The following is a 22,365-nucleotide window of genomic DNA, read 5'->3' as shown; positions in this document are numbered from 1 at the left end:
TAGTTAGAAGGGCAGAGTTGAGAGCAGAGTTTGGAGAGGTGTGAACTAGAAGCAAAGCAACAAACTAGGAAGAGAGAGAGAGAGAGAGAGAGAGAGAGAGCGCAATGTTTCATTTCTGTTTGAATCCAAGGGGTTACAGCTATGGGAGAAATGGGTGCTAATGCTATGAATCTCTCCATCATAGACTCAGGTTGTATATGTGTAAATGAATCATATATCCTAAAGATACATTCTCAACTGTGCCTCATTCTGAAGGAAACACAAACCCTGGAAAAGCGCCCGAATTGCCTGGAATCTTGCACTGCTCAGAGATAGGAATGGTGCTCAGAGATAGGTCTACTGCTTGCTTCCCTTCAGACTGTGGCTGAAAATGGGCTTCCTCACCCCTCCAAACCTGTGCTTCTTGTAAAGTGCTCCATTATGCAATGAAGGGTTCTGTCTCTTTGTAGTTGGAAGCAGAGGTTTTCAACTTTTTTTGAGTCCATGGCTCCCTTGACCAACTACATTTTTTCTGTGAGAGGGCATCAGAGGAGGGAGGGAAAGAAAGAGGGACAGAGGCCAGTATTACCCTGACCATTATTCAAGGCACCCCGGGTGGCACGGCACACTGGTTGAAAACCACTGATTTAAAGTATTACAGGGGACTTGCCATTTCGGGCATTATTGGCAGGGCTGGGTGGGTGTTGGTGTTGGTTGACACAATTCCTCTTGTTATTTATTTAATGAAAGTTAAATAATTGTAATAAAACTTCCAAATAGTCTACCAGAAATATTCAATACAATAGTTAAAACCAAGTAATTAAAAATAAAATAATAATAATATTAAAATCAGCAGTAAACTAAAAAGAGATTAAAAGATGTCAATGTCTATGTGTCTAGATAGACTTGCATCAGTCATGATCTTTCCCCCCATGAGTATGTACTTGTAAGGAGCAAATCACTGACAGCTAGTGCATGAGTAGTCAGGAAGACTTCAATTAAAAATCATTATGAACAACCACTTACTGGAAATGCTGATAAGTGATAACGCACCAGTGTCAGTAGTTACTGGATTATCAACCCCATGAGTCATGCAGTCTATCTTGTACATTCCCAGGGAATTCTACTTAATGTGCTCAGAATCCCAGCGTTTAGAAATACCACTTTCAGAACCTTATAGCCAAAGTTAGTCAATTCTGAATTTCAACCACAAAACAGAGACCGTGCATCCCTTACAGAGCTACCATTCCCAGCTCCCTTAACAAAATACAATTCCCAGGATTGTTTGAGAGGGGAAATTTGTGCTGTGAATTGCTTTAAAAGTATAGTATTGATGTCGCTTAGGCGCTGCTGGTTCATGGTTCTTCCACATTAATTCTGGAAGCAGAATTAGAACTGTAGTTTCACACAGGACTGTATACTCCTGTATTCAGCAATCCTGCAATGTCTCTCCCCACACCAGATGGAAAAGTAGTCAGGCACTACAGAAGTGTTAATGCAGCCTTAAAGGGAGACAAAAAACACGTTTATCCAGAAGCATTTGCTTTAACCGAACCTACTCCCTAGAACAGCGTTCCTGCTCAGGAATAGAGATGCAACTGCAGTAAAATCACCACCAACCTGGTATTTAAAAAGAGGTGAGGGTAACAGGGAATACATTGTATAAATCACATTGGCAATAACTTCTCAAATTATTTGTAATAATTGAACGAAGAAATGGCTACAGTGTGGAAGCAATTCAGGGCTGGCGAAGCCATAAAGCAAGTAGATAATCTGCTCTAGATGTTTAGTTGATACTGATCAGCCAGTGGGCATACGCTATCTGCTTTTTCACACAGCTGGCTTCCATCCTGGTTCTCTTTGGGAAAGAGTAGAGTCCTTTGTGGTTGGCTAAGCTTCCTCTATTTTTGAGTCTTGGGGAATGGTTGTGACCTCTCCTACCCTTTCCATACAAACAGATACGATAAGGTAGGAGGAGGGGAGCTGGGGCTGGAAAACTGTCCATGGGCCCTGCTGTTGGTTCCCCTTATTATATCGTCCCCACAACCCTTATTATAATTACTGCAAGCTTAAGACATGAAGGAGGCTTAGAAAACTAAAGGAGGTAGTGCAAAATGTCCTTATAACATGGAATTGGAACCTTCTGTCCTCCAATATGCAGTGTGAACTCCACAGCGTCTCAACGGATGCATAAAATGAAATGATACAAAAAAGAAAAAAAGACTCTAGATTTAAGTGCCCTCTGAAGTATAGGGGGAAGGGGGGAGGGAATGATATCCTCTGTTTTATTGTGTGTACAATCCATTATTGAACAATCAAATTCAAGGCTTTACCCTTCCACATGTGGCATGCATTACATGAGAGTAAAATCTGGCTCAGCCCTTCAAACGTGACAGAAACAAGTATTTTAGTCCACAGGCCTTCCCATCCTACACATTTGTATTTCAGCAACTGACTCTAACAGTGTCCAGAATGACAGACTTAAAACCTAAGGTTAACTGGAAAGTAACATAATTTTAAACGGATGGGTTCCTGTCTAAAAGGAAACTGGGGAGGGGGGGGGGGAGAGAGAGAGAGAGAGAGAGAGAGAGAGGTAGCAGCACATCTTTCCCTGAGGTTCTGCAACACTGATTAAATCAATCTTCCGTTCCACAGATAATGGAGTTTATTTGAGCCAGTTGGGGACACTTTATATGCTTTTAATTTATCTGTCCACTTAGAATATTGAACTAAAGAAAAGTCTTGCACTAAGAAGAACATGATTCACGAGCAACGTGTAGTCTCACAAAAATGGGGAAAGGGCACATGGCTTCTTGATTATCCACTCCCATCGGTGGCATTTGATAGGTGAGTTGAGTAGGAGTATTGCAACTAAAATAGCAGTATGAAAACAAAACGTAAATATAGATCAACCAGTTGGGGAGGATGTGTGAGCTGATCTAGCTGTTTATTATTGAAGCTTTCTAGTATAAATGGTAGTGCTACATCTGAAAATCAGACTTTATACTGAAAATGCCAACCTTCATTTATAATGGTTCTGAGCTCATTGTGGAATTCATGCACAGAATAAAATGTTCATGTTAAAACCTAGGAGTTCTACCTTTAGAATTAAATGAATTACAATGCTACTGCAATCCATTCATACCTGTTGCCTGAGAACTTCCATTTGCATTTTCATCTCTTCATGGTTGCAGTTCATATCCTGGGCATTTACAGGAGTCTCGTGCAAGGGGGCACCTTGATTTTTCAGGGCATCCTGAAGCGCCTGTAGCCAAAAAGGAAGAAAAGAGAAAAAGTACTTTACACATGGAGTTCACTACATAAAAATCATTGCTTTTTAAGCAGTACAATCTTCATTAGCCTTTCTAACTAACATATTTATAATCCCTAGTAAAGGTTGGGGAATCTGCGTCACAAGAGGAGTTCTCAAACTGGGGGGCAGCCCCCCATTCCTTGGAGGTGCAAAGACACCCGAAGAGAAAATGATATCTTGAATAAAGTGGCAGCTTCCATCATCCCCAACACACACAGCAAAGATATGTGTGCATCTGTGGGATCAATCCCCGCCCCCAGTCCCATTATCCCAACCTAAAGGTGTTAGAATATTTAAGGCAAATTTATGCCACTTTAGTATTTATGGCTTCCCCAAAAGAATTCTGTGATGTGTAGTTTACTCCTCAGAGAGCTGTATTTTCCAAGATTCTTTGTAGGGGAAACCATGTATGCTAGTTTTTTGAGGGAGTCAAATACCTCATTTTCTAGCTTTTTTAAAAACTTAGTGTTAGATTAGTATTATTACCAAAGTCCAAAGACTCCCACCAGGCTGCATCCAACTGCATATTAGAATTTCAGCACGTTCGCCTGCAGAGCCCTTTATTGTGGTTGGGTTGGGCTGGTCATGGCAGTGGAGCCCACACAACAAGGGAGTCCTATGGTACAGTCCTATGCATGTTTACCTAGGTGCAAGTCCCACTATGTTCAGTGGGACTTTCCTCCCAGTAAGTGTGTTTGGGATTGCACCCTCCATTGAGAAGGGCAAATTCAAAAAGGTTAAAAAACACTTTTGTGAGAATTTCCCCTACTAAGCACACCCTTCTATGCAATATTGGCTAAAGATTAGGCTTTAAATATGAACTGAATTGAATTTCTCCTCATCCCTACTTAGGATTGCTCTGTATTTAGAGAAGCTTTTATTTGATTTTGAAACTGGTCATAGCAGAATGCCCTGAACCAAGAAAAATCAGCAGTGTGAAGTATATACATCGGCCCCTGATATGCTGACTTTAACTGATAAATAGAACACTGTGTAATTCTTTATAGCAACTATAAAAGAAAATAACTCTCACATACATATGGCCAGCATATTATATCATTAAAATCACATTAGGCAACAGTACTATTTAGGCTGCAATCCCAACCCCACTGAGTGGACATGGTTAGGATTGTGCTCTAAGTTATCAGAAAACCAAGCTCCTAGTCCTAGCTGGGCAGATGAAGCTCATCAACCTGGAAAGGTAGCCCATCTAGGAGAAGGAAAACTAATCTGAAACCTCCGCTGCCTTGCAGGATATCTTCAGAAGAAGAAAAGGCTGAGGAGTAAACCCTACACAAACCTGGAGTGGGTGGTGCTTGTACGCCTCCTCCCAACAATTCCTGCAGCTAAGCTGGTGCCAAACATATTGCTCTGTTTTCCTTTTGACCACATCAGTGAAGCCAAGAGCAGGGTCTTGTCATCTGGGCAGCCCAGGGCCTCCATACACACTGCCCAGGTTTTTGTGCCCTAGAGAGGTCGCTCCTGTGCTCCTAACACAGCAGTTTAACTTCACCCCTGGATATATACTCCATTGCCTCTTGAGACAGACAGATGCCAACGCAATGCAGTCCTAGCTATCTGATTCCTCAAAATTAGAAGTAACTTAGAAACTGATAGCTTTCAATAAGGTATATTTTTGTAACTAATCACAAATGAGAGGAGGAATGGAACTAAGGCAAAACAAAAAGCCCCTTACATTCTAACAAACTCAAAGTGCATTTACATTTAAGAGTTCTTCTAATTGGTTCCAAATCATAACCTGACTTCAATATGTTTTGTTAACCATGCAATAAATGTGCACGAGATCTCATTTGGCTTTTCTTGTTACCATGTGGCTTACACCTGTGGAGATGACAATACATTTGCGTGCTGTATTCAAGGCTCTCTTATCCAAAGATGACCTTATGTCATTTTTTCTTCTTGATGAGGGTTGTTTCCCCCACTTCCAGATCTCTCTTTTGCCTTATGTTAAGCCTCCTTGCCAAGGGATGGGGGTGGAGCTGTGGTCTAAACCACTGAAGGTCGGCAGTTCGAATCCCCACGACAGGGTGAGCTCCCGTTGCTCCGTCCCTGCTCCTGCCAACCTAGCAGTTCGAAAGCAAGTCAAAGTGCAAGTAGATAAATAGGTACCGCTCCAGCGGGAAGGTAAACGGTGTTTCTGTGCGCTGCTCTGGTTCACCAGAAGCAGCTTAGTCATGCTGGCCTCTTGACCTGGAAGCTGTCTGCAGACAAAACACCAGCTCTCTCGGCCAGTAAAGCAAGATGAGCGCCGCAACCCCAGAGTCATCTGCAACTGGACCTAACGGTCAGGGGTCCCTTTACCTTTTTAAGTCTGCTTGCCATTTGAAACATGTAATTCTTTCAGCTCAGTCCTGGACATCTATTTGGGAATCAGTGGGTCAGGTAAGTGTGCACAGGATTGCACATCAAGAAGTACATTTAAACTTACCGGGAAGTACAAATAAACAGACATGTATAGGATTGTGCTATAAATGTATCAATTGCCCTATGGATTCTTGCAGACATGTTTATATAGCCATATAAACATAATTTTATTGTAACACTGAGTAAGTTCCTATAGCACTTCTTTAGTCAGTCACTGTAGCGGTTAGAGTACTGAACCAGGAAATTGGAGACCAGGGTTTGAATTCCCACCCAACAATGAAGCTCACTGGGTGACCTTGGGCTGACGGTGCTCTAGCCTTCTTGCAAATATTAAACAGGAAGGAGGAGAATTGTGTATGCCACCTTGAGCTCCTTGGAGTAAAGACAGGATAGAAAAATTCACTAATTAATTAATTAATTTTCCTGCACTATCCAAGTACAGTGGTACCTCGGGTTACATACGCTTCAGGTTACAGACTCTGCTAACCCAAAAATAGTACCTCAGGTTAAGAACTTTGCTTCAGGATGAGAACAGAAATCGTGCTCCGGGCACGCGGCAGCAGCGGGAGGCTCCATTGGCTAAAGTGGTGCTTCAGGTTAAGAACAGTTTCAGGTTAAGAACAGACCTCTGGAACGAATTAAGTAAACCCGAGGTACAACTGTACTGTAAGCTGCAACAATTACATTGAGGGTACAGTATCTCCACCATATGGCTCCACCACACTGGTAGTTCCCAATTACTTCTCAATTCATGATACCTGAGAGTTTTGCATTCAAGTTAAAAGCTTGAAGGGATCATATCCATAGGTAAACATCTGGGTGTTGAGGAGGCATTTAAGCTGTAAATGCTGAGGTGTTTTCTATAACTTTCCACTAGTGTGCAATGAAAAATACTGTTGGCGGTTTTGCCACCCTCAGATTCTCACAATTTATGTCATGACTCAAAAATCTTGGGTTGTAAATAACAACAATATGCTTCCTGAAAGTCATTATTTATTTGCATGCTAGCCAATGACATTTCATTTTGTTTCTCCACCTGTAATTAGTTGCAGGATTCAAGTGGACCAGACCTAACATTTTTATTTTAATGACAGTGTATTTTTTTATGCTTGAAGTTTTGTGTTTTGTCGCTTAGCTTAAAGCTAGATAGAACTATTTTTCAGAGAAATGTGTTTCCTCAGGAAGTGTTCGTGGTTTACCAGGAGATAGGGTTAAAAGGAAATACCCTCATTGCTTTATGTAGCCTCTCTTGGTGGAAATATGCTTTATGCCTCTCCAGCAATGGCCTTCTATTCTTCCTTTGCAACATTTTAGAAGCTGGATATACACCTGGAGTATCCAGCCAGAAGCTTGGTGTGGATCTGCATGTACAAACAGCTGCTGCTTGTATGATTTTCCTTTCCCTGCTCCAAGAACTGGGGTGTGATGCATAGCCCCTGTTGAATACTTTAATTCTGCCTATCATAGTTTCAAGATGGGGGGGGGGGCTGGATTTATTATTCCTGCTTTCCCTTCCCCAAACAACTTATTCTTGGTGTTCCGAGTATCTAAGTAGGTTATGTGCACCTAGTTCCAGCTGCTTAAGATGCGGAGATTTGGATCTGGGCCATATTCTCCAAATAATCAAGAGAGACATACATCATCCCATTTCTCTTGTACATGAGAGAGAAAGGGAGGTAGAGACACAGGCAGGGGGAGACCATCATTTTGGCACACAGCCTCCTGAGTACAAGGCAAAAAAGTACAGCTAAACTATAACATACGGTGGTACCTCAGGTTACATACGCTTCAGGTTACAGACTCTGCCAACCCAGAAATAGTACCTCGGGTTAAGAACTTTGCTTCAGGATGAGAACAGAAATTGTGCTCCGGCGGCGCAGTGGCAGCAGGAGGCCCCATTAGCTAAAGTGCTGCTTCAGGTTAAGAACAGTTTCAGGTTAAGAACGGACCTCTGGGACAAATTAAGTACATAACCAGAGGTACCACTGTACATGGGGGGCTTGCAACAAAATGTTGCAGCACTGAGTGTTCCTGTTCAATATTCCAGTCCATATTATTCATTCCCTCACCATGCCCTAGTTTTCTGTTTGTTTTCACCCTTTCAGCAGTCATCCCACACTCCTCTTCCCTTTGGGCTTAAAAAAATTATGTGTATACTTCAAGTATACACATAATCTGCCTCTTGTGTGAGCGCACCACCATTTGATTGCATAAGGACGGCAGTTCAGAGAACTGAGATGACGGTTAGTAGATATGATATGATATAAAATCTAAATCAGAATTTGTGGCATTCAGAAAGTAAACATAAAAAGTAGGAGCTAAGGGGATTTAGTTGCACTTTACCAAACAGCTACAATAGGCGGCAATGTCTGGAAGGCCACAGATTCCCTACTTCTACTCTAAGATATTTACAGCATTTGTTGCATCATGCAAAATCAGTTAGAACATAAAAAGATCAGATGGATCAGCCTCTCTCAGGGACTGAGAACATCTTGCAGCTCAGGGACCACATTCCCTTCCAGTGACTGCATGCCAGTGGTGGTCAGGGCCAGAGCCAAAAGTGGATAGTAGGCAACATTCCAGCCACACACAAGCCACAGTTTCTACACACACAAACACACCTTACATCTCTCCATCCCCCATCAAGGTGAGTACAATTCAAGGAAACAATCCAGCCAGGCACAAGGACACGAGGGGAGTGTGGAGCATAGCCAGAGAGAAGTGTGGCTTGGAGAGGAGACATGATCTGGACAGTGTCCCAAGAGCCAGATATAGAGGGCTGGGGAGTTGCATTGTGGAGGTTCCCCATCTCCTCCAAACTTAAGTCCAGCATTCTGTCTCACAGAAGCCAACCAGATGTCCATGGGAACCCACAAGCAAATGCATTAGCACAACAGCTCTCTCCTGTTTGTGTTCCCCAGCATTCACATCAAGTGTGAAGCAGGGAAGGGCAATGCAAATGGTGTTTCCTCAGAGTAAACATGCAATAATGTAGGTTGTTGTTATAATAGTCTTCACATCACCTAGAGTGAAGGGGGGACAAACTACAAGCTAGGTTCAAACATGTTTTCCCCTACCAAAAAAAACTCCCTCTTCCTGACCTGGTTTCTCCTTAAAAATCTCATACACAAATGCACAGCTGCTATTTGCCACTGGAGGTGCTACTTCCTACAAACAGCAGCTGGGGGAGCAAATAGCATTAGGGATCAATTTCAGTGGGGTACTGGTCTAGCCCCCAATCTGGACCAGCAGCATAATAAGGATCGGGGCCCTGCATGGCTGTGTTTCTTTTAAAATAAAGACAGCCACCTTAAGCATGCTCTTTGAAAATAATGTTTTCGTGTAATTTTATTAACTTGTGTTCTCAGAAGCTATTAGTGCAGCAGGTGACAAAAAGAATGCTCACCAACTTTACAATCAATAGCTGCCAAATGGATAAACTTCTTTACCTGAGCAGGTAAAGATTTCAAAGCAAAGAGATAAATATTCTGAAACAAGAATATCCTTACCTTGTTAAGCCGACTTATTTCACGTTCATAATGAATCTTTTTTGTATTTGCTAAGGAGGCTTCTTCTTTCAGAAGTCTATTCTCTTCCTTTAGGATTTTTGTGTCTCTCTGGAATGTAAAAACACATAGATTGTTGATAAAGTGCAGATGGTTGCATTTTTTCTTGGTCTGACAGATGTGCTGTATTTTTTATTATTATTCCAAGGAAGCATGCCAAACTTCTCGGAAAGAAAACAGCAGCAAAACTGATGGATAGCTCATCCCAGATACACTAAAGTCTGATGAAATTCTATTGACTACCTTTTGGGCTCTCCTGTGGCACATATAGGTCATAAAACTGCATGAGGTAGCTGAAGAAATATAGAGCTTACCCCTTCACATCTATAAATACCACCCTGAAGGCCTTGTTGTTGGACGATGTGTCTGTCAAGGAGGCAGCAGAGGTCATGGCTGGAGCACTAGAGTAGCCCCACAATCCCCAGCCAAAGGAATGACATCTTGGGGGGGGATTTAATTGTATTTTATCTTGAATTTTTTCCACCCTACAGTTTCAAAGCAGACAGCACTTACTGGGGGTGGGCAAAGCAGGAGGAGATCCCCCCCAGATTTATTTGAAATATTTCTGGCCACCCTTCTTCATATGATTCCAGGGTAGGTTACAACATAATTAAAACAAGAACAATTCCAGACACAAAGTCCAGACAGTTAAGAGGAAGTAAAAACACAGCATGAAAAGTTATGGGTGAATCTCACAAGTGGCTCTTCCCCAATTGTCTGCCCTTTCATGACACCAAAAATCCGTTGCTTGAGATGAACCCCTCATTTTGCCTAATGGTAAAACTGGCTGTGCTTCAACGACAGCTTAGCCTAAGACTTTATCCAACTTGAAATGTAAACAGGATACTTCAGTTGTCTCAAAAGTCAACTGACTTCCGAGGTCAAGAGCTATAAATAAATGAAACTAACAGTCTTAGTCACTCCAGTGATACCTGCCTAACATCAAATGTGCCAGGTTCTGTAAGAAAAAGGGTAGTTTCACTCTGTCTGAAAGACCAATCATCTGCTAGAAAATAGATTAATAATTTGTTTTTGAAAACCAGAAAAGAGGAAGATACATTTAGATGAAGTTAGATCATTTGTCCATATAGTCCAGTATTGCCAACTCTGGCCGAGAGTGGCTTTTCGGGGTCTCAGGCAAGGGTCCTTTCCCATCATGTGCAACTTGATTTATTTTCTTACATTTATTTTCTGTTTTTCTTTCATCATGCAACCCAAGCTAACATACATGTGATTCCCATGTCACCTGTCCAAGACACTGACTAGACCCAGATCTGCTTAGCTTCAGCAAGAAGATGGTTTCATGTGTTTTAGAATTAATTCAAGAATTTGGTCAAGTGGCAGGTTTTAAATTGAACAAGTTAAAAACCAAGGTTTTAGAGAAAAATTTAACACCGATTGAAAGAGATAGGTTTCAGAATGAGACAGGATTGACTGTGGTAAAGAAAGTGAAATACTTGGGGATTAATATGACAGCCAAAAATGGGAACTTATTTAAAGATAATTATGAAAAATGTTGGACGGAAGTGAAAAAAGACTTAGAAATTTGGTCAAATTTGAAACTTTCATTGTTGGGCCGCATTGCTGTGATAAAAATGAATGTATTGCCAAGAATGTTGTTTTTATTTCAAAATAAAAAAATCCTTCCAGTAGCACCTTTAAGACCAACTAAGTTAGTTCTTGGTATGAGCTTTCGTGTGCAAGCACACTTCTTCAGATATTTCAGACATTGCAAATTGTGGACAAGATGGACTGTTTTAAGAAGTGGCAGAGAGATATCTCTAGATTTGTCTGGCAGGGCAAGAAGCCCAGAATAAAATTTAAGAAATTAACAGATGCAAAGGAAAGGGGTGGATTTGCCCTGCCAGACCTTAAACTTTATTATGAATCAGCAGCTTTCTGCTGGTTGAAAGAATGGCTACTTCTTGAAAACACAGACATTTTGGATTTAGAAGGTTTTAACAATGTATTTGGATGGCATGCATACTTATGGTATGATAAGGTCAAAGCACACAAAGCATTCAAAAATCATATTGTTAGGAAAGCATTGTTTAATGTCTGGATAAGATATAAAGATTTATTGGAAAATAAAACCCCAAGGTGGCTGTCACCAATGGAAGCAAAAGCTCTGAAAAGGCTCAATATGGAGGCCAAATGGCCGACATATTGGGAAATTTTGGAACAAGAAGGAGATAAATTGAGATTGCAGAGTTTCAAAAAACTAAAAAACAAAGTGAGAGATTGGCTTCATTATTATCAGATAATGGAGGCATATAATTTGGATAAGAAAATTGGCTTCCAGGTGGAAAAGTCAAAATTAGAAACAGAACTGCTAGAACCCAAAACTAAGAATCTGTCAAGAATCTATAACTTGCTGTTGAAATGGAATACTCAGGATGAAACGGTGAAATCTGCTATGATTAAATGGGCACAAGATGTTGACATAATATCATGTTTGCTGACTGGGAACAGTTATGGACCACAGGTATGAAGTTTACGGCATGTAATGCCTTAAGAGAGAATATAATGAAAATGATATACAGGTGGTACATGACCCCAGTCAAGCTTGCAAAAATCTATCATTTGTCCGGTAATAAATGTTGGAAATGTAAAGAATGTAAAGAAACTGAAGGTACATTCTTTCACCTTTGGTGGACGTGCCCAAGGATTAAGGCTTTCTGGGAGATGATTTATAATGAAATAAAAAAAGTATTTAAATATACCTTTCTGAAGAAACCAGAGGCCTTTCTTCTGGGCATTGTCGGCCAATTGGTGCCAAAGAAGGACAGAACTTTTTTTATGTATGCTACAACAGCAGCAAGAATACTCATTGCAAAGTATTGGAAGACACAAAATCTACCCACTCTGGAAGAATGGCAGATGAAGGTGATTGACTACATGGAATTGGCAGAAATGACTGGCAGAGTCCGAGATCAGGGAGAAGAGTCGGTGAAAGAAGACTGGAAGAAATTTAAAGACTATTTACAGAAATATTGTAAAATTAAGGAATTTTAGAAGGATGTTGGATAGAAACTAAGTGGTTTCCAGCTGTAATGCTTTAAGAGATACGAAAAGAGGTTTACAAATGGGTAAAAGCTAAATGTTAAGGATTTGCTGAACTAACAAACTGAACTGGAATACAAAAAAGGGAGGTACGAGGAGGTCCGGGGAAATAAGTGTAAGGAAGATATGATATGGAAAATTAACGTGTTTTTAACTGTTTTTATTTTGTATGTTTCTTTTTATTTTTCATTTCTTTGTTATATTTAAAAAACTTTATTCTTTTTTCTGTATTTTGTATTTACTTGTATTTTTACTTTTTGTTTTTGTGTAAACTTTAATAAATATCATTTAAAAAAGAAGAAGAAGATGGTTTCATATGCCTTCAGACCACACTTGAAATAACAGAGTAAATCTGGAACCTCCCTGTGATGGGACGATGAGCTGCTTGTGTGTAAAATCCTAGTCCCTCAGAGTTTGGTCAAGTTTGCAAACCTCTGTCTGTAACGGAGCCCCTTAAACATGGCTCCGTCAGTCGCTGGCAGATTCCGACAGTGGTTGCTTTCGGAATCGCTTCCAACATAAAAGCTCCTTAACGGAAACACGTCTTCTGGACTCTCTGCGTGACAGTTTCCGGCGAGGAGTGGGTGTCCCTACAGGAGGTCCTGAAACCTCCCCACTGTTTTCGCTGGAAGTGTCTCTGAGCCATCCCTCCAGCTCCATTTCCCTCAGCTCAGCTCCTCTCCCCCTACTGGTTCCCTCTTCAGCTGCTGAGTCTCTCCCAACCTGTGTGAGCCCTTTCACTTCCCTTCCTTCCGATGGCAGTTCCCTGACATCCACCTCCCCTCCAGGGCCCCCTTCATCCCCTCTCGCCCCCTCCTCTACGGGCGGTGAGGAGGCAAAACCCCGGAATGAACTTCCTTCATCTTCCGATGTCCCGAACACTTCTCTCCACCTGTTGCGGTTCCTGGTCTCGAAGTACTCCTCCTCCTCAGAGTCCATCTCCCCTTCCCCTTCCGATTCCGAGAATCCTTCCAACTCCTCCTCCTCATCGGTGGTCCCAAAGTATTCCCTCCGGAACCTCTCCACAGGCTGAGGTTTCCTTGGGAACCTTTGATGGAACGTTTCTATCAATACCTCGTCATTGATATCTTCTGCCATTACCCAAGTGTTTTCTGACTCCGGTTCTCCTTCCCACGCTACCAAATACTCCACCTGATCCCCCTTCCATCTGGCGTCGAGGATTTCTGCCACATGGCTGCTGCATTCCCTTTCTTCTATGACCGGTCCCCGAGTGGCCATCCCTTCTCGTCCCCCCTCATACGGTGACAGTAACGACCTGTGAAATACTGGGTGCAGTTTCATGTGGTTGGGTAACCGGAGCCTGAAAGCCACTGGGTTGACCTGTTGAATGACCTCAAAGGGACCCAATCTCCTGGGTCTTAATTTCTTACAACCTCCTTTGAACGGCAACCCTTGGGTTGACAGCCACACCCTATCTCCCACCCTTATGGTTTCACCTTCCCTTCGGTTCTTGTCTGCCTGCCTCTTGTATTCTTCCTTCGCCCTTTCTAAGTTGAGTTGGAGCTGACGATGGATTGCTTCCATTTCTTCTACAAAATGCTCGGCTGCCGGGACACCCCATCTCTCCCCTTCTCCCCCTGGGAAAGCCCTGGGATGACACCCATAATTAGCCAAGAAGGGGCTCATCCCTGTGGACACATTCTCGGCATTGTTGTAGGCAAATTCCGCCAGCGCCAACTTTTCTACCCAGTCATTCTCTCTGTCATTGACATAACACCTCAGGTATTGCTGGAGGACCCCGTTTGCTCTTTCCGCCTGCCCGTTGGTTTCAGGGTGCCGGGCAGTCGAAAAGTTGACCTCCACCTGCAGTAAGCTCATGAGCTTCCTCCAGAACCTGGAAGTAAATTGTTTTCCTCGGTCTGAGACCACCCTCAATGGCACCCCGTGCAACCTAAAAATGTGTTCTACAAATAACTTCGCTGTCTCTTCCGCCGTGACTGCATGCGAGCAGGCTACAAAGTGGCACATCTTTGTTAGTAGGTCTACCACCACCATGATGGCTGTTTTCCCCTTGGACTTCGGCAGATCAGTCATAAAATCTATCGACACTGCCTCCCAAGGTCGTTCTGGGGTTGGTAAGGGTTCTAATAGCCCCGCCGGTGCCCGCCTCTCCCCTTTGGCTCGCTGGCATTGCTCACACCCTCTTACATACTCCCGTACATCTTCCCTCACCTTAGGCCACCAAAATTCCCTGGTGACCAACCACATGGTTTTGTGTTGTCCAAAATGCCCCGCCGTGGGGCTGTCGTGCAACTGCTTGAGTACCCTCCCCCTTAAGTCTCCTTCAGGGATATACAGTGCCCCTTTGTAATACAAAGCTCCATTTCTTTCCTCGAAACCCCCTGGTTCCTCTCCCTCACCCCTAAGACCTCTGAGCTTATTCTGGGCGTATTCATCATTCTCTGTTTCCTCTACCAGTTCTCTTTGTCCCACCAATGCCGCCCCACACACCCAGCGGTCCTCTGGAATGACATGTCTCTCTTCGGGTGCTCCCTCCCCCTCCAAATATTCAGGTTTGCGTGAGAGAGCGTCCGCCCTAATGTTCTCTGGGCCTGGCACGTAACAAATCTCAAAGTTAAATTTGGAGAACTCCTGGGCCCATCTCACTTGCCGTTGGTTGAGCACTCGTGCCGTCCTCCAATACTCTAGGTTCTTGTGGTCAGTGCACACTTGCACCTTATGTTGTGCGCCAATTAGCAGGTGCCTCCATCTCCGGAACGCCTCATGAATGGCTAGTAGTTCTCGGTCATACACCGTGTAGTTCCTCTCGGATTTGTTCAGCTTTCGCGAAAAAAAGGCACACGGTCTCCACTCTGACTCCTCCTTCCCTGGCTGCAGAAGCACCGCCCCAATAGCTCTGTCTGATGCGTCAGTTTCCACTCTCATCGGTTTTTGTAAATCCACATGCAGGAGTTGTTGTTCCGAGGCGAAGGCCCTTTTTAGTTCCTCAAATGCTCGCTCCGCCTCCTCAGTCCAAACGAACTTCTTCTTACTGCTGAGACAGTCCGTAATGGGCGCCGTCAGGTGGGCAAAGTTTCGGATGAACTTACGATAGAAGTTCCCAAATCCTAGGAACCTCTGCACATCCTTCCTTGTTTTGGGTGTTTTCCATTCCAGCACCGCCTGGACCTTGCCGGGATCCATGGCCAATCCCTTGTCTGACAGGCGATACCCCAGGAATTCCACCTCCTTGGTATGAAACTGACACTTCTCCAGTTTCACCCACAGCTGGTTGGCTTGCAGCCTGCTCAACACTTCTCTGACGTCTCTCACATGCTGCTCCTCATTCTCAGAATACACCAACACGTCGTCTAAGAAGGCCACACAATTCTTGTAAAGCAAAGGCCCCAGGACATGGTTCATAAACGATTGAAAGCACGCGGAGCCTCCTTGTAGGCCGAAGGGCATAACTAAATATTCAAATGCCCCCAAAGGGGTGAACATGGTGGTTTTCCATTCATCCCCCTTCCTTATTCGTATCAGGTTGTACGCCCCCCTTAGGTCCAGTTTAGTAAAAATCTTTCCCTTCCTGACCCTTGTCAAAATGTCGTCAATCCTGGGCATAGGGAAAGCCACTGGTTCTGACACTGCATTTAAGGCCCTGAAGTCACACACAAGCCTCGGCTTGTTCGTTTTTTTTTTATCCACAAAAAACACTGGGCTGCCCCCCACCGCCCTGGACTCTCTGATGAACCCTCTCTTCAGGTTCTTGTCAATGAACTCTCTTAGCTCCTGCATCTCTCTGTCTGACATGGCGTACAGCTTGCCTACAGGGAGCTGTGCCCCAGGGAGTAAATTGATTTGACAGTCAAAGGGTCTATGCGGGGGTAGTTGGTCAGCTTCCCTTTCGCTGAAGACGTCGCGGAGATCTGCGTATTGTCGTGGTACCTTCACGTTCTCCGTTACTTCAGTCCCTGCTAGGGTGGCTTGGGCCCCTGCCAAACCCTTTCCCTCTTTGCAGTGTTCTAAGCAATGTGCTGAACCAAAAGAAACCACTCTCTGATGCCAGCCCACCAGCGGATCATGTAACGCTAGCCAGCTCATCCCCAATATAATGGGAGCTCCTCCCAAGGTGGCCACATTAAACGCTATCAGTTCGGTGTGCCTTGCCACCTTCATTATCATTGGGACGGTCTGCAAGCTGACTTCTCCTCCCAACAGCTCCCTGCCATCGATCGTGGTCACCTGCAGGGGGTTGCTTAAAGGGATCGTCTGTATCTGGTGTTCAGCTGCAAACTCTTTGCTCATGAAATTGCAGGAGCTGCCTGAGTCCAACAGCGCCTTTATCTTTAGAGGGTGTCCGTTTGGCAGCTCTAGCGCCACTTCTATCACTAGGGCGGGTTTAGGAGGTTCTGGCGTGGGCACTTTCACTGCTCTTTGGCCTGGCTGCTGTGCCCCGACGGTGGCAGCCAGGCGTTGGCTTTTACTTGCTTCGGTATTTCTTCCTCTCTTCCCTCCACAGCTCCTACCATCCCTTGCCATTCCTTCCTCTGGGGGCAGACTCTGGCAAAGTGACCTGGCTGTTGGCAGAGATAGCATTTCCGGGCGCCTTTTCCCTCCTTCTTTCCCCCCTCACTGGGCTTTGAAACTGCGCGCGCGCGCGCTGTTCCGATTTCCATCGGCTCTGCCGGCGGGAAAGTTGGCTCTGGAATGTCTGGAATGCGGAACTCCTTCCAACGTTCCCCCTTCCCTTCCCGCCTCTCCAATGCTCTCGCCTCCTGGCGCGCTCCTATGGTCAGCGCTGATTTGGTCAGCTGGTCCATAGACTCCGCCCTGGGCGCCCGGGAAAGTTCGTCTTTCACAGCCGAAGAAAGCCCTTCTTCAAAGAGCATTTGAATGGGTTCCGCCGATAGATCCCACCCCAATTTATGGATCAACATGGTGAACTCAGTCCAGTACTCACGGACAGATCGGCTCCCCTGTTTGCAAGCCATTAACTGTCTGCGGACCACTCCCTGTTCAATATCGCTGGAAAACATCAGATCCATGGCGCGAAAGAACTTCATCGTGTCCTTTAGGACGTCACTATTCGCTGCCATCAGGGGTCTAACCCAGTCTCTCGCCCCCTTTTCAAGATGCCCAATCACGAAAGCCACTCGTGATTCCTCGTCAGGGAATTCATCAAACTGCAGATTGAGGGCATATTGCATCTCTGTCCGAAAGCCATGATAGTCTTTGGGCTCCCCCCCAAACTTCTGCACCAATCCTGGTACCTTTCTGACGAGCTGGGTGTCTTTCCCCTTTTTGTCTGCATCCTGAGCCCTCCTCTCCTCAAGCCTCGCCGTCTGCAGCGCTAGCTGGACCTCCAACACCCGGTACCTTTCTTCCAGGCTTGGACCCGCTCCAGCTCCTGCTTCTCCGGTTCCGGCTGGGTTGCTCATGATGCCTTCTCCTGCACAAGCTGCTCACGAAGACTGTCGGAATGCTGTGATGGGACGATGAGCTGCTTGTGTGTAAAATCCTAGTCCCTCAGAGTTTGGTCAAGTTTGCAAACCTCTGTCTGTAACGGAGCCCCTTAAACATGGCTCCGTCAGTCGCTGGCAGATTCCGACAGTGGTTGCTTTCGGAATCGCTTCCAACATAAAAGCTCCTTAACGGAAACACGTCTTCTGGACTCTCTGCGTGACAGTTTCCGGCGAGGAGTGGGTGTCCCTACAGGAGGTCCTGAAACCTCCCCACTGTTTTCGCTGGAAGTGTCTCTGAGCCATCCCTCCAGCTCCCTTTCCCTCAGCTCAGCTCCTCTCCCCCTACTGGTTCCCTCTTCAGCTGCTGAGTCTCTCCCAACCTGTGTGAGCCCTTTCACTTCCCTTCCTTCCGATGGCAGTTCCCTGACACTCCCATATACATAGTATGTACTCCATCAATGGACCATGGTCCCTCCTAAGGCCACTGATATACAGGGCTTCTCCATTGCAAATGCTTTTTCTACCTCTACTTAGTCAAAATTTTAGCATGCAGATTAGATTTTCTTATATTCTAATATTTTAATTTCGCATATTTCTGAATTTATGGCCCTTGGGGAGTTATGGAGAACCCTGTTGGATCAGATCAAAGGTCCATCTAGTGCAGCATTCTGTTTGCACATGCTTATGGGAAGCGCATAAGCAGGACATGAGCACAATAGCTCTCTGATATTGACCTACAAAAGCCTCCATCTGTTTGGTTCTATGCTACTTAGAGAACATTGGGGAGGGGGGGATCAGTGAGATTGCAAAAATTCCCAGGACATACAGAACAACTTAACATCTCCCTAGTGCTCCAGGATGAAAACCCAGATGTCACATACGCAATTGCTAGATTTTGCGCTGCCATGATGGATATTCACCGAAGGATGGTTTGTGTCACAAACCAGACCTAAACTGAAGGTCCATATTGCAGGACCTGTACCCCCTTAAGTTTTATTTCTTATACTGTAGTTGTTTTAACTATAGTCCTTTAACTAGTCCTTATGCTCTTACAGTTGTTTTAACTGCGTGTTTTTTATTTTTCTTAGCTCTTATCTGTTTTAATTATCAGTTTTTATTCATCCATTATCAGTGTTCAATCTCGCATTTTATTCACATGTTTTATCCTATGCTTGTTTCTTTGTCCTTATTTGCTCTTACAATTATCTGTTTAATTCCTAACCGCTGCTGCTGCTGCTGCTGCTGCTGCTGCTGCTGCTGCTTCTGCTTCTTCTTCTTCTTCTTCTTCTTCAGTGAGATTGCAAAGCTCCTGTTTAATAACAGTTTCAGTTGGTTGAAACTGTACCCAAGTGATAGCTCAACGTATATAAATGCATTGCTATTGCCATTTTTCTGTCTTGAGAGACAATGGAGTGCTTCTCCAGGGATGAAGTCTGGAGAATCACAGCACCTGCTGTGGCTGCAGACACTTGTAACTGCTTTCTCCTGAATTGTTTTTGCTGCATTGGCAGCACCAAAGTGACCTCTCTGGGGCGCAAGCCTGGGCAGTGCATATGGAGGTCTGCCTCTCGGCCTCGCTGATGAGGTCCAAAGGAAAACAGGGCATTACATTTGTCACCAGCTTGGCTGCAGGAATTGCCAAAAGAAGGCATACAAAACACCATCCAACTGCCTTAGGGACTCCACTCCAGACTTGTGTAGGGTTTACTCTTTAGCATTTTCTTCTCCCGAAGAAAGGCAGTGGGTATGGATTTTTCCTCAGAGTTTACCCCCGAAAACCTTTCTCATTAATGAGTATAGATGCATATATATATAAATGTACATATAACATCTATAGAAGCATTTGTTCTCTTTTTCTTTGTCTAAGAGTAACACAAACTGTCAGCTAGATAACTTTTCTACTACTATAGAAAAGTCATTTTTGAACTGCAAACATAACTTTAACAAGACCAATGAATACTAAAATCCCCACTCCGACCCTGGTGAGAGTAAAACAACAATTTCCTACCATTTCCTGTAGGAGGCTGTTTGTAGTCAGGGCTTCCAGCCTTCTACACTCCTGCTGCATTTGGTGCCTTTCTTTTTCCATTTCCTTGACACTCTTCTGCATTGTTTCCAGTTGTGCTTTCACGTCTGTGACCTGCAATGTGACACAAGGATAACTGAGGTAAGATAGATCCCTTTCTTTCACCAGGATGCAGTGGCTGGGCAACACAACGATCAACGTGGGAATGCAGGGAACACTACATACATTTCAGGACAAATCTGTATGACTAAGCTTATGAGATTTAGAAGTCAAAAGCTGCTGAGTCTCTGAAGCTTGTGATGAGCTGTCCCATGGGGAATGATAAACCTATATAGAAAAGGGGGGGGGGAGTTATCTGTGCTGCATGAGGGGAAATCCCTGATCTAAATCTTACTTCAGGTAACTAAAAAAAGAAAAAGACAAGTCACTGATTCTAATCTTCAGTGTCTGGCCCACATTCCTATTGGTTATATAAAGTTAATATTAGCCAACCTTACAGGACTGTTGTACAGATTGAAATGCTGTGTGCAAAGTACTTTTAAAACTTGCTAGATCACAGCTTACTAGTATTATTTTTATGTTCTAAAATACTAACCTTTTCAGACCCAGAACTCAGCTTCACTCAACTTAAACAAAGGACTAGAGCAAAGACCAGATAACCTCCTGAGCTCACAACCCCATTCATAAGCAGCAAACATTTTGGGAACGGAAATTTGGGTGGATGGGACAGCTCAGCATTAACAGCAGTATCATGGTCTTCTCTTTTTCATTACCTTTGGCAACAGCGGCAAGACTAACACACTTCTTCCACAGGTCCCATTGCCATTTTCTTTTCTCCAAACTACCTGAACCTAGCATCATTTGGAGTGGCCATTTTACTGTAGTAGCCACCATCTTTTACCCCACAGTGCTCCAGGGCAACGCCAAATCCATCTGCAGACCCTCTTGGGTGTTAAGATCAGCAGAGGCTCAGGGTGGTGGAGGCTCTGCAGCAGTCCCTAAATTGTAAAACTCACACCTCACCAAAAATGCATCCGACATCTTCACCATACAGTTTTCATTATATGCTGAAGGTGCACATGTGGTAGCAAAGGGAGTGGGGGAAGAAGGCCACCACAATTAATGGTAAACAGTGCCATCTCTGAATTTCACTCCCTAACCCAGGCATAGGCAAACTCCGGCCCTCCAGATGTTAGGGACTACAATTCCCATCATCCCTAGCTAACAGGACCAGTGGTCAGGGATGATGAGAATTGTAGTCCCAAATATCTGGAGGGCCGGAGTTTGCCTATGCCTGCCCTAACCTGTGGTATAGTGGTTAAGAGCGGTAGACTCGTAATCTGGTGAACCGGGTTCGTGTCTCCGCTCCTCCACATGCAGCTGCTGGGTGACCTTGGGCTAGTCACACTTCTCTGAAGTCTCTCAGCCTCACTCACCTCACAGTGTGTTTGTTGTGGGGGAGGAAGGGAAAGGAGAATGTTAGCTGCTTAGAGACTCCTTAGGGTAGTGATAAAGCGGGATATCAAATCCAAACTCTTCTTCTTTAGTCATCAGAATTCAGTATCCTCTCCAAAAGACCGCAGCAATCATCACCTCAAACCTACATCAGATGCACTTGCTAGGTTTTCAAAAGCAGTATATGCTTTTGTTCCTTGCCCACCCTTTCTGCTACTCTACCTTCCCCTTCTTAAAAATTAGACAAGACAAAACAAAACAAATTAAAATTAAAAGTATAGAAAGGTAGCCTCCACTTCTGTCACACTTAAATAGAAATTTACCTTTTTTCCATACTGCTGTTTCATTCGCCTGAACTGCTGATCCCATTGATTGTTCACTGCCAGCAGCTGAAATTATTAACTAATTGTGTTAGGTACATTATTTATTCTCACATTACAAGTGTGAAACCTGAAGTGGTCTTATATTTTAACCTTGGAACTGGCATATTATTTTAGAGATTTCATTTGCCTTATTTCCTGATTCTCAGAACAGGAATAGTGATAAAACATAAATATTTTAAATTTTAATTTAACCAAGTAAATGAATGCTGAATCAGCCATCAAATTCTTGCCCGAGGAAAAACATTTCAGGAGAAACAGAGGACAGGACTTTGGGAAGTTTCAAAGCTGCTGTGAGCTGTGACCTACAGGGCCTTCCCCAACACTGGTATTTCCTGAGATATGCAAGAGTCATTGGAAGAATGTGGCTCCTAAAGCATGGAAGCCTCAGGTCATTTAAGGTTTTATTGATTATATCTGCTTCCAACCTCTTAACTACACTACTTACAGCTGTTTTGTATTACTATCAAAACACTTACAATAATATTATATTCTGTTTGCCTTGTATGATATATAAAGCATAGGAATGAATGTTAGGGCAAGACGAATAGGGAGTGGCAGCTGAGTCAGGCTTAATGCTGTGGAAATGCAAATGTTAAACACAAGACTTCCTGCAGGGATTTCTAAGATGAGCAGACTTCCCTCACAGCTCTGAAAGTTCACATAGTTCACAGCAGCATGAAATGTGCTTCTTTCCCATCTTTTATATATACCATCATGTAAGCATTCCAGACAGGATAGCCCCTTACAACACACTACCAAGAAAAAGGGC

At 44.0% G+C, this 22,365-nt stretch overlaps 2 protein-coding genes across 2 annotated transcripts in view; both read right to left on the bottom strand.

The window, feature by feature from the left end:
• The window catches only part of SMIM43 (small integral membrane protein 43), a 243,752-nt gene that overhangs the window by 35,011 nt on the left and 186,376 nt on the right, over positions 1–22,365 (bottom strand). The window lies entirely within an intron of this gene.
• Positions 1–22,365, bottom strand: part of TNIP3 (TNFAIP3 interacting protein 3) — a 69,102-nt gene that overhangs the window by 21,937 nt on the left and 24,800 nt on the right. The window contains exons 5-8 of the mRNA XM_081022028.1: positions 21,537–21,602; positions 19,741–19,872; positions 9,187–9,294; positions 3,125–3,244 (exon numbers count right to left, since the gene is read on the bottom strand). Coding sequence (XP_080878154.1) covers positions 3,125–3,244; positions 9,187–9,294; positions 19,741–19,872; positions 21,537–21,602 — 426 coding nt within the window. The remainder of the gene's footprint in view (positions 1–3,124; positions 3,245–9,186; positions 9,295–19,740; positions 19,873–21,536; positions 21,603–22,365) is intronic.

This window comes from Podarcis pityusensis (assembly GCF_964106645.2).
Source record: "Podarcis pityusensis genome assembly, chromosome: 9".
Lineage (NCBI taxonomy): Eukaryota > Metazoa > Chordata > Lepidosauria > Squamata > Lacertidae > Podarcis > Podarcis pityusensis.
Note: the sequence above shows the minus strand (reverse complement) of the source record. Positions and strands in the feature narration are given on the sequence as shown.